General features: G+C 38.2%; 1 protein-coding gene across 2 annotated transcripts; it reads right to left on the reverse strand.

The window, feature by feature from the left end:
- Nucleotides 1-1,759: 1,759 nt before the first annotated feature.
- LOC108269935 (RNA-directed DNA polymerase from mobile element jockey) lies at nt 1,760-12,534 on the reverse strand. Of its 2 annotated transcripts, none has more exons than XM_017476099.3 (2): nt 11,826-12,295; nt 1,760-3,287 (listed from the first exon to the last, which is right to left on the reverse strand). In XM_017476099.3, exon 2 carries the CDS (start codon nt 2,836-2,838, stop codon nt 2,230-2,232), a length of 609 nt encoding a protein of 202 aa, XP_017331588.1. In that variant the 5' UTR covers nt 2,839-3,287; nt 11,826-12,295; the 3' UTR covers nt 1,760-2,229. The 2 variants fall into 2 exon arrangements, 1 of the variants encoding a protein (XP_017331588.1); XR_001813589.3 differs by lacking the exon at nt 1,760-3,287 and adding an exon at nt 11,628-11,746 and having other exon boundaries at nt 11,826-12,534.
- Nucleotides 12,535-17,597: the final 5,063 nt, after the last annotated feature.

Raw genomic sequence — 17,597 nt, forward strand, 5'->3', positions numbered from 1 at the left:
TGTCCAGACACTTTTGGCCATATTGTGTATTTGATCAAAGGTGCCAACAGAGTTTGAGAACAATTAAAAATATATATTTTTTCAAGGACCAAATTGCATCTATTTTAAATATTCCTTATGGGGTCAATAATTAAATATTCTTTATAGAGCTAAAAAAAAAAAAAAAAAATACTGTAATTTGAGCAGTGCTTATGATTATGATTTTTGTTAAAGGAAACATAAGTAGTTATTCTATTTGTTTGAATGGAATACGTTATGTGCAATGTTTATTTCTTTCAGTCATTTTGCCTAATTGCCTAGAAAATGTCAACAATGCTATAGTGTAGATGTGATGAAGGTAAATGCTGCCCCCTAGCAGTCAATTAACAGCAACACAGATTATCCAGGTTTAGACAGTTTTGTCTGTTTACTTAAATTAGCGTACGTAATCTACTCCGATTAAACTACTAAACATTCATTTGTTTAGAAATTAGTTTCTAAATATATTACTTAGTTTATCTTATTCACCATTAGCCTATTCAAAATATCTCATTCAAATTAGCAAACTCAGATTAGCATCCCCATAGCACAGAATATTCAGTGTATGAAGTCCGAAGCATATACAGTATTCAGCATTAAAAGTTAAGACTTGCCTTACTAAATATTATGTTTCAAATATTGCACTACCATCTGAACAACTAAGTTGTTTTGCACTGTAATAGAGAATCTAAACATACAGTAATATGTGTAATACATACATACATACATACATTCATACATACATACATGCATGCATACATGTAATACAGGTGCATCTCAAAAAATTAGAATATTGTGGAAAAGTAAATTTTTTCCCCATAATTTAATTCAAAAAGTGGAACTTTCATATAAAATTCTTTATTCTAATATTTTGAGATACTGGATTTTTGATTTCCATGAGCTGTAAGTGATAATCATCAAGATTAAAACAAAAAAAAATGCATGAAATATTTCACTTCCACTGTTTGTATTAAATTACGGGGGGAAAAAAACTTTTCAATATTCTAATTTTTTGCAATGCACCTATACATTCAACTGTGGTATAAAAATTAAAACCTTGAAATAAGTCTGTTTGCACACTGATATGCTTCAAGCACTAAGCCAGGCTGAGATTATGTTTGAAAAACAGCATCCAGTATATCACTGTATACATACAGTTACTTTATCCACCCTCTATAGCTTTTCTACTCCAACACACACATAATACGTAGTATACATCAAGTATAAAATGAAAAGGCTTAAAGGGCCTTATGAACTATGAATAAAGTGAAAAAGCAGTCAGTTCTGATTATTGATAATTGAGTTTGTGTATTAATTTGTGTGTTTTGGTGTAATTCTAACAATACAATGATTTAGTTAACAATAACAAAGCTTTATTGGTCTTACTGCCAATAAAAGTGGTATACACTTCTATTAAGATAAGATAAGATCATATTTTATTAATCCCCAGATGGAGAAATTAGGGTGTCACAATAGCAGCAAAAAAAGAAAAGAAAGAAGAGATAAAAGAGATTGTAAGGAGAACAATACAGGGATATATAAAAAGTATATACAAGAAGTATAAATATGTCTAGACACAAGCGCAAACTCTATACACACACACACACACACACACACACAGACATATATATATATATATATATGTGTGTGTGTGTACATATATATATATATATATATATATATATATTTATATATATATTTATATATATATATATATATATATATATATATATGTACACACACACACACACACACACACACATACATATGAGCAGTATATACATCAAGCAACAATGTACAGTCCCAATATACAAATAGCTCATGTATATATCGCATATGTACAGTGTACACAAAACTATATACATATTGCAGCTGTACAGTATAACCAGTATAGACATATAGCAGTAGCTTTGAAGCAGTGATGTGGTGTGTGAGCAGTGCAAAAAATACAGTATGATACCCATATTACAACACTGTAATAGCGTATTTGTAGTGTAGTCAAAAGTAAGGTCAAAGGAGGGGGTGGCTAGTTGTTGTACAGTCCAATGGCTGTCGGCACAAAGGAACATCTGAAGCGTTCTGTCTTACACTTTGGGGGATGAGCCTGTGGCTGAAGGTGCTCTCCATCTGCTGCAGCTCAGCATACAGTGGATGAAAGGGGTTTCCCAAAATGGACCTGAATTTATTTCTCATTTTCTTCTCCACCAGAGTCTACAGATTGTCCAGTTTGTGACCAACAACAGAGCTGGACTTCTTCACCAACTTGTTGAGTTTGTCAGCCTTCCAAGCCTTAACTCCACCTCCCCAGCATGTCACAGCAAAGAACAGGGCACAGGCTACTACAGACTGATAGAACATCTGCAATCGCTTGCTGCACACATCAAACGACCTGAACCTCCTTAGAAGAAACAGTCTGCTCTGTCCCTTCCGGTAGAGAACTTTGGTGTTTTCCGACCAGTCCAGCTTGCTGTTGATGTGCACTCCCAGGAACTGGTACGAGTCCACCATCTCTATTTTCTCCCCCTGGATGGTAATAGGTGTTGGGGGCTTTCTGTTTCGGCAGAAGTCCACTATCAGTTCTTTGGTCTTGCTGATGTTGAGCTGAAGATGGTTATCCACAGACCATCTGAGGAAGCTCTCCACTACGCCTCTGTACTCCTCCTCCTTCTCTTCACTGATGCAGCCCACGATGGAGGAGTCATCAGAGAATCTCTGGAGGTGGCATGTTCCAGAGTTGTAGTCAGAGTTAAAGTCAGAGGTGTATATGGTGAAAAGAAAAGGTGAAAGCACAGTTCCTTGAGGTGCGCCGGTGTTGCACATCACTACATCTGACAGGCTGCCCTGCAGTCAGACCTACTGTGGTCTTCTGGTGAGATAGTCCATGATCCAAGCCACCATATCGTGCTCTACCCGTTTGTTCCAGAGCTTTTCTGCAAGCAACGGGGGCCGGATGGTGTTAAATGCAGTAAAAAAAATCGTAAAACATGATTCTCAATGTGCTTCCTGGCCTCTCTAGGTATGAGTAAGCCCTATGCAGTAGATAGATGATTGCCTCATCCACGCTGATTTGGGTCTGGTATGCAAACTGCAGTGGATCAAGGGAGTCACTTAAGATCAGGTTCAGGTGCCTCAGGACCAGTCTCTCAAAGGTCTTCATGACATGTGAGGTCAGCACCACAGGTCTGTAGTTATTTGAGGTACTGGGATGACCTTTCTTGGGCACCGGAACAATGTAGGAGGTCTTCCACAGTTGGTGCACCTTTTTCAGCCTTAGGAAAGATTGAAGATGTGTTGAAACACTACTCAGGTATTACTCACTCAAGCTTGTGACAGAGATTATAATAACTTCCCAAATGTTTTATCTCTCTGAACATCAGGCAGGGACATAAAAAAAAAACAAACAAAAAAAAAACACGATCCATTATAAACCTACAGAAACTCATTAATACTTGGAGTACAACTCTTTCCATCCCAAGCACTGCAAAAAATTCCATTTCTTATTCTCAGCGAATGTAACTTAAACACATTTGCAGTGAGAATGAAGGTTTCCTCCAAACAAGTGACGAAATGTGTGATTATTTTTGTGGATAAACTGTGGATTCCCTAAGAAAGTCATAGATGATGCCCCTAGATTTTCAGTGTGGTCTCAGACTTTTGGACCCCACTGTGTCTCCTTTAAGAGATGTAATTAGCTGTACATTGAGAAACCAAGAGGAGACTGGATGATTATTTTGTCAAGCACCTTTGCACCATCAGGATTTCTCTTTTCCATTGATGAGACACTTCAACAGCACTGGACAAAACATTGATGACGTCTTACTAGAGCCCTCTGCCGCATGCTTGGTGAATTGCAATTGCAATAAAAACATTCTTTCTGGTGAAACTATTTTTTTGCTTCTTAAAAAAAGTAAACATAAGCTGGATATGAAGAATGCAGTCTGATGCTTGGCAGTAACTTGAAATTAAATTATCATTCCATGTATAAAACACTATTTAAACTTTACAAGATGATAGCAAACACTGACTCTTACAACCGCAATTCTGAAAAAACTGGAACAGTATGGAAAATGCAAAAAAAAAAAAAAAAAAAAAAAAAAAAAAAAAACCCAAAAAGAATCATTTGAAAATTCAGTTCACCCTGTACTATATTGAAAACACATTATTAACACATATTGAATTTAATTTATTAATATTAAATCTATATTATATTAATATTAATATTAATATATTTATTAATATTATATTAATTTATTAATATTATTTTTGAAAATATACACTCATTTCAAATCTGCAACACACTCCAAAAAAGTTGGGACAGTGGACTGTTTACTACTGTGTAACATAACCTTTTCTTTTAATAACCCTTATTAAGCATTTGGGCACTGAGTGAAGACAGCAATCGGTTAAGTTTAGCAAGCGAAATTTTCCCCCATTCATCCATTATGCATTTTTTCAGCTGCGCAACTGTACAGGGCCTTCGTCACCTTAATTTGCACTTCATAATTCGCCACACGTTCTCAATTGGAGACAGGTCAGGACTGCAGACAGGCCATGCTAGCACCCGCACTCTCTGCTAACGCAACCATGTGCTTGTAATCCGGGCAGAATGCGGTTTGGCGTTGTCCTGCTCCTGCTCTAGATGGCAGCACATGTTACTCCAAAATGTGTACATATCTTTCTGCATTAATAGTGTCCTCACAGATGTGCAAGTTACCCATGCCATGGGAACTGACACGCACCCGTACCATGACAGACACTGGCCTGACGCTGATAACAGCTTTGAGGAAAACTCTTTTTTCCTGGAGAACACGACGGCAGTTTTGTCCAAAAACTATTTCAAATGTTGACTATTCGGACAACAAAACATGATTCCACTGTGCTACGGTACATCTCAGATGAGACCAAGCCAAGAGAAGTCGGCGGCGCTTCTGGACAGTGTTGATGTATGGCTTCTGCTTTGCATAGTAAAGCCTTAACTTGCATCTGTGGATGCAGCAGTGAATGGTGTTGAGTAACAAAGGTTTACCAAAGTATTCCTGAGCCCATGTCAGGATATCCATTACAGACTCATGACGGTTTTTAAGGCAGTGGCGTCCGAGGGATCGGAGATCAGGTGCATTCAGAAGTGGTTTTTGGCCTTGCCCTTTATGCACAGAGATTTGACCGGATTCCTTGATAATCTTTTAATTATTTTGTGCAATGTAGAAGGTGAAATGCTGAAAATCCTACCGATTTGTCTTTGGGGAATATTGTTCTCAAAGTGTTGGATTATTCTCTGATGCATCTGTTGGCAGATTGGTGAGCTTTGACCAATCCTTGCTCTTGAAGGACTAGGCCTTTTTTGGAGGCTCCTTATATACTATGATTAGATGATTGCCTCACCTGTTTCACTTGTCACATCGCTATTAGTCCTAAATTGCCCCGGTCCCAATTTTTTTTGCAATGTGTTGCATGCATCAATTTCAAAATAAACATTTATCTTCAAAAAACTGTACAGTTGATTAGGTAAAACATCAAATACCTTGTCTTTATACATTTTTTGTTTAAATACAAGTCAAAGTACATTTACAAATCACGCCTCTTTGTTTTTATTAGCATTTTACATACTGTCCCAACTTTTTCGGAACTGAAGTTGTACATTTACTACTGTCATTGGGTTGTAAGAATTGTCCCTTTACTTCAGCACAGTCAACTATGCATTTATTTGGTTTGACACTAAACAACATATAATATAGCCTAGAATTACACATGAACTAAATAAATATACAGGGACACTGCAGTTTGATTTGGACATAATATTCTAGACAATTGTTTGTAGATAGTTCCTCATTTCTTTAATACTGTATGTTTCAGGATTGTCAGCACCACTAAAATGAATACTTGATGAAGCCTTCCCCACAGAGAACAATAAACAAAATTACCTTTTAAAGTGCATTAACTGTAAATATTCTAATAATGTGTACGTGTTGTTCTTCCATGCTTCGGGGTTTTTTTTTCGGGTTCTAAAGACATTTATTGTAGGCTGATTGGCATTTCCAAATTGTGAATGGGTGTGTGAATATGTGTGCAATTGTGTCCTGAGATGGATTGGCACCCCGTCCAGGGTGTCCCCCACCTTGTGCCCAGAGTTCCTGAGGATATGCTCCAGGTTCCATGTGACCCTGTTTAAGAATTCCGATTGGTGCATGCATGGATGGATGGATATCTTATGGATCATGTGTGCTTTTGAAAGAAAATACTAATATTTAAAATGGTTCTTATGAAATGTATGTTTATTAGATGAAAGGTGTGACGTTTCTTCTGCAAAAAGTGCAAAAATGTATCCATTGTGTATAGTATAGTATTGTGTGCAATCTTTCTTGCTCATTCTTAAAGAGGGTGCCAATAATTCTGGAGTTGACTGTATAAAAACTGCATACGTTTACACACACTTTGCTTCTGTCCTCATGACAGTCAGAAAAAGGACGCAATGAAAATAGGCTAAATGTCATGAAGCAATTATCAAGACAAAAAGGCAGACATGAGAGAATAAAAGTTTGTTCGTTATGTCACTGTAACCACAAACATGATTAACATTATTAACATTCTGTTCCCCATCTAAAGCTGTTTATTTGTATATATATAAAAAATGTATTAATGTGTAAATGTATTTCAGTTGCCTTTCTGTCAGGACAACAACTGAAGGAAGTTTTTTGTGCTCTTCTGATATGATCTTGGGCAGGGCTTTGTCTTAAGAGAAGTGCAAGGATTGTATACGACAAGTCAGACTAGTTCTTTCTCAATGACTCCTGTGACTACTTTCCTTTTCCAGTCGCCCACAACACATCCAGCAGGATTGATCATTTTCATTTAGATTTAGATCCATGGATTTGTCCATATCAGTGTACAGAATGTTGCGCTGTGATTGGTGATACAGAACTGGAATAAATATAACTTATTTAACATGTCTTTTTAGCAATTGCTTTCTATGGGAATTAATTTAGTGTGTTGCCACAGCTTTGTAATTATATATTATTACTGCAAATGTCAAAAGTATCATTTACAAGTGTGTTAGTAAGTAGATCCCTCACCATAACAATATTTCTACACAGACTTCACTTTAAACTCTCTATTGTTTGAGTAGTCATAGAGTAGTTATTTTTACATTCGATTGTAACACTATGTAAAATGATTCCCAGCTTGTTGCATTATGAGGACAATAAATTTGGTCATATGTTCTCTAAATTTATGTAATTGGAAAATTTATTATGATTATGATACTGTTTCTACCCAGAATTGAATTGTTTTCCAATAACATTGTTTCCCAGAGTGTATTATTCCTATTACACCAATTTTCCATTATTTGTAAAGAACGACACATCATATTTGACTTATTTACAGTTATGTTTCAGGTCTAAAGTCTGCAAAACAAGTTATAAGTCCTGCTATCTATTCCGTTAGATGAGATGTCATTTCTTCACTAGTCTCTCTGTTTTTCTTTCTCCTGAAGTAACACAGAGAAAAATGCAACTTGTCATGTTACAGAAAAACAACAAAGCCTTCCGTCCTGAAGACTTTCTTATTATGATACAGCTTTACCAGCTTTACAAAGCTCTGACACTGGAGACTCCTTCCAAAAGTATTAAATTAACATCCTCTCACAGAAATCAGAATTACACACTTGAATCCTTTTATGTAATTCCCTGTGTATGTTGTTACTATAGAAACAATTACATAACTGCTATAAAAAAAAATTAATCAGCACCTTCTCAATAGTCAGAATTGTAACTTCAAAAGTGCTGTGGTGAAAACATTCATGTTATACATAAAAGACCATATTTAAACATAATATCAAACACTGCATAAGATTGAGAAACTATTATAACAAAAATTTGTGCCATTTGATTACAATAATGTACCACAATTACTACAAATATATATTCTGAGGCTACCCTGCTTAAATAAACAGTAGAAACCATCACAGAAATTCTAGTGGTTTCCACTACAAATACAATTACAATCCATCAGCTGTTAACCATTACAACCATTACCAAATGGATTCCATTATGTAGTAGGGCTTATTAAGGACATAGGTTCTTAATGGTATCCACTAGACATAGCATGCCACCACTAGAATGCAACAAATTACCAGTAGAGACCAACAGGGACCATTACAGTTTCCATTAAAACCAATACAATTCCCATTATAAACATTAAAATCATTACAAATTCCATGAGGATTTCTATTGTTTTTTATGTTTAGCCAGGTAGACAAATTAACCTGTTAATTTTCTTTTCAGGTATATTGGTTTGAGTGCCATAAAACTAAGAGACCTTGTGCTCGTGAATCATAACTTGTTCACTAATGCGTGCAGAGCTCCTAACATGTCACTTCTGTGCTCTTCGCCTCAGGTGGAAAGACCTGGATCACGTTCAACTGAAACTTGTTTTTTATGCTTTCATTTAAAAAAAAAAAAAACTAAAACAACAATAAAACCCCTGCTAACCCTGCTAATGTTTTTTTTTTTTAAATGAAGTTACCCTGGAATTCTTCTCAATATTGAAACTAAAATTCAACTATAGCACTTATTTTAAATTAACTGATACAAACTAATGGACAAATGCTTTGGCTTTTTATTGGGGAAATGTGATGAGATGAAGTAGCCGCTGCTTAGTAAATTCAATGACAGCACTGTAGCTGTACTGAACAGGACATTACATTTTTAAAAAAATAAAATGTACTAAAAATTAAATGTATGCGTGGCATGTATGACATTTGCATTACACCTCCGGGATTGTGGGTTAGAACCCCACCTCCACCCTGCGTGTGCAGAGTTTGCATGTTCTCCCTATGCTTTGGGGGTTTCCTCTGGGTACTCTGGTTTCCTCCCCCAGTCCAAAGACAAGGCTGACTGGCATTTCCAAATTGTCCGTAGTGTGTAAATGTGTGTGTGTGATTGTGTCCTGTGATGGGTTGGCACTCTGTCTAGGATGTCCCCTGCCTTGTGCCCAGAGTTCCCTGGGATAGGCTCCAGGCGCCCCGTGACCATGATAAGCAGTATGTATTTCTTTTTGTATTATTAATGCATGAACAGTACCGCAAAAAGTTGTCAGTCAGTGCAAATGTGTTGTACTAAACTATTGTGAATAGCCATTTATCTAGATCAGGGGTGTCCACTCTTATCCGCAAAGGGCCGCTGTGGGTGCAGGTTTTCGTTCCAATCACCAGACACCACACCTAATAGTCTACTGAAAGCCAAAATAAACAAATTAAACAGGTGGAATCATGTGTGGCTCCTGTTTGATTGGAATGAAAACCTGCATCCACACCGGCCCTTTGCGGATAAGATTGGACTGTCAGGTGGTAAAGGTACTGAAATACTACGCAAAATTCTACGTAAAGTACAGACATATAAGCTCTTAAATTTACTTAAATATTAAACTAAATGAGCACGGTGGTTTAGTGGTTAGCACGTTCGGCTCACACTTCCAGGGTCCGAGGTTTGATTCCCACCGTGGCCCTGTGTGTGCGGAGTTTGCATGTTCTCCCCGTGCTGCGGGGGTTTCCTCCGGGTACTCCGGTTTCCTCCCCCAGTCCAAAGACATGCATGGTAGGCTGATTGGCATGTGTAAAGTGTCCGTAGTGTATGCGTGAGTGTGTATGTGATTGTGCCCTGTGATGGATTGGCACCATGTACAGGGTGTACCCCACCTTGTGCCCGATTCTCCCTGGGATAGGCTCCAGGTTCCCCGTGACCCTGAAAAAGGAAAAGCGGTATAGAAGATGGATGGATGGGTGAAACTAAATGCACAAGAAAGTGAAAAATACATCTGCCTCAAGTTATGAATGTTAACTAGTAGTTAGTGCTCCACCAAATAACCAAGGACTGTAGGAAACATTAACTAAATTTTAAAAAATATAGCTTCCTAATATACCTCCTCTCTCAAATGTTAGCTTGCATTTTAACAAACTAGTTGAGTTTCTAATAGCTAGTTGTTCCAATACAAACTGCCTGTATAACTACAAAGTGTACACAGGTTTTGTCAAAGGGTACAAAAATAAAATACAAAGTATTATCTGAAAGAAAAACTGAAATAAAATACAGATACTTAAAACAAGACAGTACAGTAATTGTAAACTGTACAGACAAGTACAGTACCAAAGTAATAGTGACATAAATAATGTTACTTCCCACCTCTTAATGCTGCACAGAATAGTGAAAAATAGTGGCGCTTACTTCTGGGGGATTTGTGTATAAAAATAAAAACGCTCACCTGTTCCATTACATTTCATTACGTTTGTAACCTTAACAAAATCTACATCTGGCGGTGTGCGCAGTGCACACGAAATTTGCGGCACGCGTACGCGTAAGAAGTGAAGCATACGTACTTTGGGCTTTAACCTTGTGGTCTTAAAACTTAACATTGCATGCAAAATGAGTGGGAATTGTTATGTACCTGCAAGCATGAGCACTGTTGTACTGTACACGGAGTCTATAAGTGTACTGTATAATTGTCTGTCTATAGATGTCTATAACTGTAACATGCTGCAGAACACCAGAGTACACCACACGTGCCCTTTCAAATGACACAAGAAGCCAAGAATCATCCTGTTACCAACTACTCAGTGAGTTCTCAGTGATAGATAATTACAAAACATTTATAAGAGTTCTATGTAAGAGCTTGTTTTTTTTGAAGATCCCATTTGACATCTTTTCTTTGTATGTTACACCCAACATGGGCGGTGCAGGCCTCGAAGGTGAGCCAAAGATAGGTGTGTGTGTGTGCATGTTTATATATCTAGGTGCAGATCAAATGTCATAACACGGATAGGAATATCTGACAGTTTTGTGGGGACATTTTTTCTACACAAACTATATACTTATAAACTATAATCTGTATATACATATATATACAATCTAAAAGAGGAAAAAGTTTTTTTGTAGGTGTGTGTGTGTGTGTGTGTGTGTGTGTGTGTGTGTGTGTGTGTGTGTGTGTGTGGAGCTGTTAATGGCTATTGTGTCTCCCTGAGATGATCAGCTCAGTGCAAAATCTTTGGCTTGAGTACAACTGAAACTGCTCCCTGCATGTTCCTACCTGTCGTGATCCAGCACGTAACTCGCTGGGTTTCTTCTTCTCCCTCCTTCACTTGTTCTCTGGCTGTCTTGCGTTTTTCACACTGACTTCATACCTGTGTTTGAGTGTCATGCTGGCTTTGTGTTACGTTTGGTTGTCTAGATTTCTCCTATCTCTTCTTTCTCTGTGGTTCAAGAGGTCATTTTCTAGCCTTAATGCCACCCTTTACTGTGCTGCTATAAAAAATAGAAATGGAGAGGTTGCATTGCATGTGTGAAACACACACACACGCACACACACACACACACACACACAAACACACACACACACACACCCCACACCCAATTTCTTAAGAAGTGTCACATTTTGGTGAACTGAGCCTGGCACAGAATTTCATTGCTTACTATGAACAGTTCTATGAATTTTGAAAAACATGCATGAAAGATTGACAGCCATATTAATTTTAATATTTGCATAGATTATTTTATCATGATATCCAGATAATCTGGATGGTTTGAATCCCCTCTTAACCCCCCCCCCCCCCCCCCCCCCCCAGGTGTTATGTATATAATTTTCATTCAAATCAAGTTCTAACGGCTCCAGGGGGATTTGCATTTGCATGCGCCCCCAACTACTGCTTTAATCATCTTGTCTCCGGAGTCCAGCAACACACCTGAAAACAAATTATTTTCTTATATAACCACGCAACTTGCTTCATAATGGGAATGGACCTAATGGTGTCCATTACCTACCTTTTCCCTGTAAAGTTGGTCAGTGGAAACAATTAAAGCCGGGTTCACACTGTGCAATTTTGGCCATGGTTTGGTTGTCTGAAATTTTGAGATCCTAAAAGATTCCTATAATCCTAGGCCAAAATCAGTAGTCTTTGATCACTAGTTTGACGCGTTCCCCGTCAGCCGATTAATGGCCTTTGCGTTCAAATTTTTCCTCGGATTAAATTCTGGCGGTGTCCGAAGATTTGAGGCACAGTCCTGTGGTGTTGCTTCTCCTACTCCATACGAGTTTTCTTGCCTGCGTCCGTTTTTCATGTCTTGACTGTCGTACAGTCTGACATTAATGACAACTGAGACAGTGTGACATGGCTTACAGTGGGGATCGTGCTCGTACAGTCTGACAAGCAACAGTTACAAAGGACTATTAAAAATAGCGCAGTGTGCACCCGGCTTAAGGGAACGTCATTGTGCAAAAATTACACTGTCGGACAGAACAAGTTCTCAGAAGAATATCCCATAATAGATTTTATAGTTTTTTCCCCGCTATACATTGAAGTGATGTCAGTTTGTCACCAGCTTGATGCAGTTACTGTAAGCAAGGGATATGCAAGCAAAGTTGCATATCCCATATAAGTTTAAATGTTATTTATTTTAATTTATTTTAAAACTATCTGTTCCTATACTGTTGCTCACATAAAAATTGAGTGGTCTGCCACCAAAGGTGCCATGTCTTAAGTTGTCTAACACATCTACTTGTAAATATCAGGAAATAAAAAGTTGAAATTCTGATCTATCATCTCATATTCATCTTTCGATCTCAAACCCAAATGTCTTCAATGTATAACGACAACAATAGAATTGGCCTTGTTTTTCCCATACTTTCAGAAGGTACTGTGTATATATTGTAACTAACATCAGTGGGTCAGAACGAGGGCATGAATGAGGGCATGAATGAGGGCATGGGTGCAAAGTGTCATACACAGGAAGCATGCTGTTTCCATGAAACGTGTGTGTGTGTGTGTGTGTGTTTTATAAATCAGTGGTGGCTGAGAACTTGATTGGGCTGTAAAAGAGGCTTAACCGGGCAAGGCAGAGGAACACGTTCCCTCCAGTTCACAAGGCTACAGCTTGTTCTTGTTCTTCAGGCCCCAATCTCAGTCTGCCATTCCCTTCATTCAGCCTGGATAATTTTTTGTCAGGTTACAGTTGCTCCAGTTTGGTTGCTGAGATCTTCTGAGCAACGTGTTGAGGTGTGTCCTAAGCATGTAATGACTTGCGCTTGTATTTTTCTTGTGAGTGTTGATATCAAGTCGCAAATCTTTTAGCGTCATGTGTCACCTGTTGGGAGTGAGACAGAAAGCAAAACAGTTAACAGTTGACCTGGTGTCCTGTGAGGAACATTGAGCCTGTTGTGCAAGTGTGTATATGTGTGTGTGTGTGTGTGTGTGTGTGTGTGTGTGTGTGTGTGTGTGTGTGTGTGTGTGTGTGTGTGTGTGCGCGCACGTGTGTATGCACATTTGCACACGGATGTATGTGTGCACATGTTTCTGAAAATTACACAGGAAAGCTTTTTAGAGGAAGACCTACCGGTGCATCTTCGTCCAGGAAGAATGGACATATGCATAGAATGGATGCATATCCTTATTTCCTGATTTCATTATTCTGAATATATACACTACAAACAATGAAATCTTAGCAAGTGAAAATATCTTGAATACAGCCAAATCTATCTAATGCTTTTTTATTCAGAATCAAGACAAGATTGTATAAGATTGTTGAGCCTGTTTTAGATGCTTTTAGTCATTTCAAGCTTTAAAATTTCATATTTTATTGGGAAATAATTTTGCTTCTTTCTAATACATGTTAAAAAAAAATTATCTGCCAATAAAACAAGATGGTTTTAAACTTAGAAAAATAAAAATTAGTAAAAATATGTCTAGAAATACCTTTAATTAACTTATATTTGCTTTATTGTGATTTTTGTAAAAATGTGATTATAAATGTGACTATATTCAAGATATTCTTGCTTTCAGTGTAATATACTGTATATAAACTACTGTCCTCATATATAAAATGTCTAATAATCTTATTTGCAATCGTGCAGCATGTTTTTAAACCAAACCTCCAAATTGCTTTCTTAATGCAGTGCTTTAAAACAGCTTAAATTCACATTTCCAGAAAGACAGGTCTATGTAAAAATGTTCAGTTCACCAAAACATGCAGGTAGAGAGGTCAACTATATATGAAGCACAACATCTGAGAGAATCTTGTACTTTTTGTTTTACACACGTCACTTTATTGATCTGTGGGAAAAAAAACTCATCACAGGGGATGTTTGAGGAATGCTGTGCGCTCTGTTCCTCAGCATTCCTAAAACTGGCTTCTTGTGGCATCTGCTTACAAGCTAAAATCAAGCAGCAGTGTGACACATTTTAAAATGCACAAACATGTCCGTAACTGGTCGAAGGAGTTGCTTAGCTGTCGTTTAAGTGCTCTTCTTCTGTACTGCTGCTTTATCACTTCAGTCAACTGCAGCAATTATTTGGTGGTTATTTGAAGCAGACCATATGCTTTTATTTAGTTACTTTAAAAAATCTTTAGGTAATGGAAGGCGTACAAAGAAATGCTTTTGGAATCATGTATAATGTTGGTATAGCAAAGTGTGTGTGTGTGTGTGTGTGTGTGTGTGTGTATGTGTGTGTGTGTGTGTGTGTGTGTGTGTGTGTGTGTGTGTGAGAGAGAGAGAGAGAGAGAGAGAGAGAGAGAGAGAGAGAGAGAGAGAGAAGAGACTGAGATAAGTGGGTTAGCTCATTTGGATATGCTGTGTTTTTTGCAGTTCAGCATTTTTGCATGGAAATATGGACCAGTAGCAGTTTTCAGCTTGTGTAGTATTACTTCATGTGCATTCAAATGCACAACACTGAACATGCTCTTCAGTTTACAGTTGTAATCAAAGTTATTCAAACCCATTGCAAATCAGGTTTATTGTCTAAATTTACAGACTTTCAGCTGTTTGCAATAAACAAATCAAACAAAAGCAATTGAAATAGTTCAACAAAACGAATGCTTCAAGTGGTTTCGCCAAATTCAACTGAAAATACAACTTATAATGATTTCTCCAGTCTCAAAATTATTCAACTCCTTCATTGGAAGCATCTTTAGTACTTAGTAGTGCAGCTTTGCTGTTATGACCTGCTGCAAACGAGATGCATAGCTTCCTGAGGAATCTTAGCCAATTCCTCATGAGCAATGGCCTCCAGTTCAGTAATACTCTTGGGTTTGCATGCTGTAACCGCCTTCTTCAAATCCCAACAGAGATTTTCTATGGGGTTCAAGTCAAGTGACTGTGATGGCCCTGTAGAATCTTCCAGAACTTCTTCTGCAACAAAGCCTTGGTGAAATTTGAGGCATGCTTGGGATCATTGTCCTGTTGGAAGGTCCAATGACACCCAAGCTTCAGGTTCCTCACAGATGCCGTAATGTTTTCTCCGAGGATTTCCTGATACTTCAATGAATCCATCTTGCCTTCCACACGCTGCAGGTTTCCAGTGCCAGAGGATGCAAAGCAGCCCCAGAGCATTACCGAGCCACCACCATGCTTGACTGTGGTCAGAGTGTTCTTTCTTCATTCTTCTTCACCCAGACATACCACCGATCCATCGTGCCAAAAAGTTCCAGATTTGTTTCATCACTCCACAGAACAGAATCCCAAAACTTCTGTGGCTTATTTATATGATTTTTAGCAGACTATTCTTGTTCTTTTGGGTCAGTAGTGGTGTACGTCTTGGAGTTCTGGCATGGAAACTTTCTGCGTTTAGTATGCACCTTACTGTGTTCACTGAAACCTCAGTGCCTGTCACCATCAAGTCTTGCTGCAGGTCTTTTGCAGTCACTCGAGGGTATTTCACAACCTGCCTTCTCAGAAATCTGGTTGCAGCTATTGATAGCTTCCTTTTTCTGCCTTGTCCAGGTATTTCATATATTTTCTGCACCTTGCCAGTTCAGGTATTTCATATATTCCAGCTCAAGCACACCTGGTGCAACTCATGAAGGCCTTAATTAGCTGCATCAGGTGTGATTAAGACAACATCTTTTTAACATATTTGTGCTGTTGTGAGGGATTCTATTCAAGGGTTGAATAATTTTTAAACTGGAGAAATCATTATAAGTTGCATTTTCAGTTGAATTTTGGGAAACCACCTGAAGCATTCGTTGTGTTGAACTATTTCAAATGTTTTTGTTTGATTTGTTCATTGCAAACAGCTGAAAGCCTGAATATTGGTGAATGTAGCGTGTCTCCAAATATCTTTCACTTTTGATCAGTTGATAAGTGTGGACACAGACCAAAAGAACTCTGTTCTCACAAAAACAGACTGCGTTTATTATGGCATTTAATAATGAAATTAGATACATTCTGCAATGTTTTTATTTTAAATGGATTTTTGAGCCTGACAGCTTATCAAATGACCCAATGGCCTGTTTTAACACCTAAGCTTCAGAGTGTATTATGTAGGGCTAAAAACATGTTTCAACCTGTGAGGTTTTGGCAGACAAAAATTGGCTGTGGATTTGCTCAACAGCTTGCAGAAAGAAAAAAAAAAAAGCAAAAGTGGAGCCAGTGATCTGAATTAATAGTGTCAATATTTGCCAGTTTCAATTGGCAAGAACTGCTGTCACCTCGTGCAGAACATCACACAGACTCATAGCATATTCATGTCCTTTACAGCCAACTGTTAACAAAGTTATCTATGTACTTTATCTCTTTCTCTCCTGCTATTTCCTTCTTTTTCTCGCTGTCCCCATTTTTGCCTCTATACCTCCTTCCTCCATAATTCTTTTCCCTTGTCTATCTGTCTTTCTCTCCTTCTCAGTTTCTTTGTATCCATTTCCTTCTCCCCTATCTTTGTCCTCTCCTTTTTGATGCCCCTGTCATTCTCAAGCTATGTGTTAATTCACAACAAACCATGTGTCATGGCTCTTAGAATCCCAGAACGCCTTGGTGCAGAATTGAGCATATGGTTAAAGGCAGGAGGAGGATAGGGCATGTGAACATACGGGTCTGTCGCACTGTTTGCAGTGTAAGCATGTTACATGAAGTGATAACATCTTCCCAGGAAAGCTTCTCCAAAAACAATGCTCATCACGACTATTTCTGGGGCTAGCCTATAGGCAGGATCATACACACACACACACACAGAAAGAAAAAAAGCAGCGCATACACAACAAAGAGGACAACGGTTACTCTATTGACATTTGCACTGAGTTATCAAGACTCGGTTGTGTTTCTGTGTTTAGCCCATATATTGGCTTTTTGTCTTGAGGGCATAACTGGTCAAATAGCGTGCAGGAGCCACCCACCATTAGTGCAAATAGGATGCGGTGCGGTTGATGAGCTAGTGCTGTAGACAGAGTAGTGGCTAAAGCCTGCTTATATACATTGGGCTGAAAGTGAAGGTGAGGCCCATCCTCAAAGGCAGACACAATAAGCCTAGACAAGCCTTGAAAGAAGTCCACATTTGCATCTTATTTCCCTGACATCCTGGTGTTGAGTGGGCAACTACCCATAATTATCAAGGGGGGGGGAGAGAGAGAGAGAGAGAGAGAGAGAGAGAGAGAGAGAGAGAGAGAGTTTCTTCACTATTAAGCAAATAGACAGAACAAACAGATAGGAATCTCACATCCTAGGAGAATTGTTAACTGCCAAGGAATCATCTGTAAAGTCCTATAGGAAACCGATGGATATAACTCTACACTTCTGGCATGTTTGTCCATTCTTCAAATTACTTACCT

This window comes from Ictalurus punctatus, chromosome 9 (assembly GCF_001660625.3).
Source record: "Ictalurus punctatus breed USDA103 chromosome 9, Coco_2.0, whole genome shotgun sequence".
Lineage (NCBI taxonomy): Eukaryota > Metazoa > Chordata > Actinopteri > Siluriformes > Ictaluridae > Ictalurus > Ictalurus punctatus.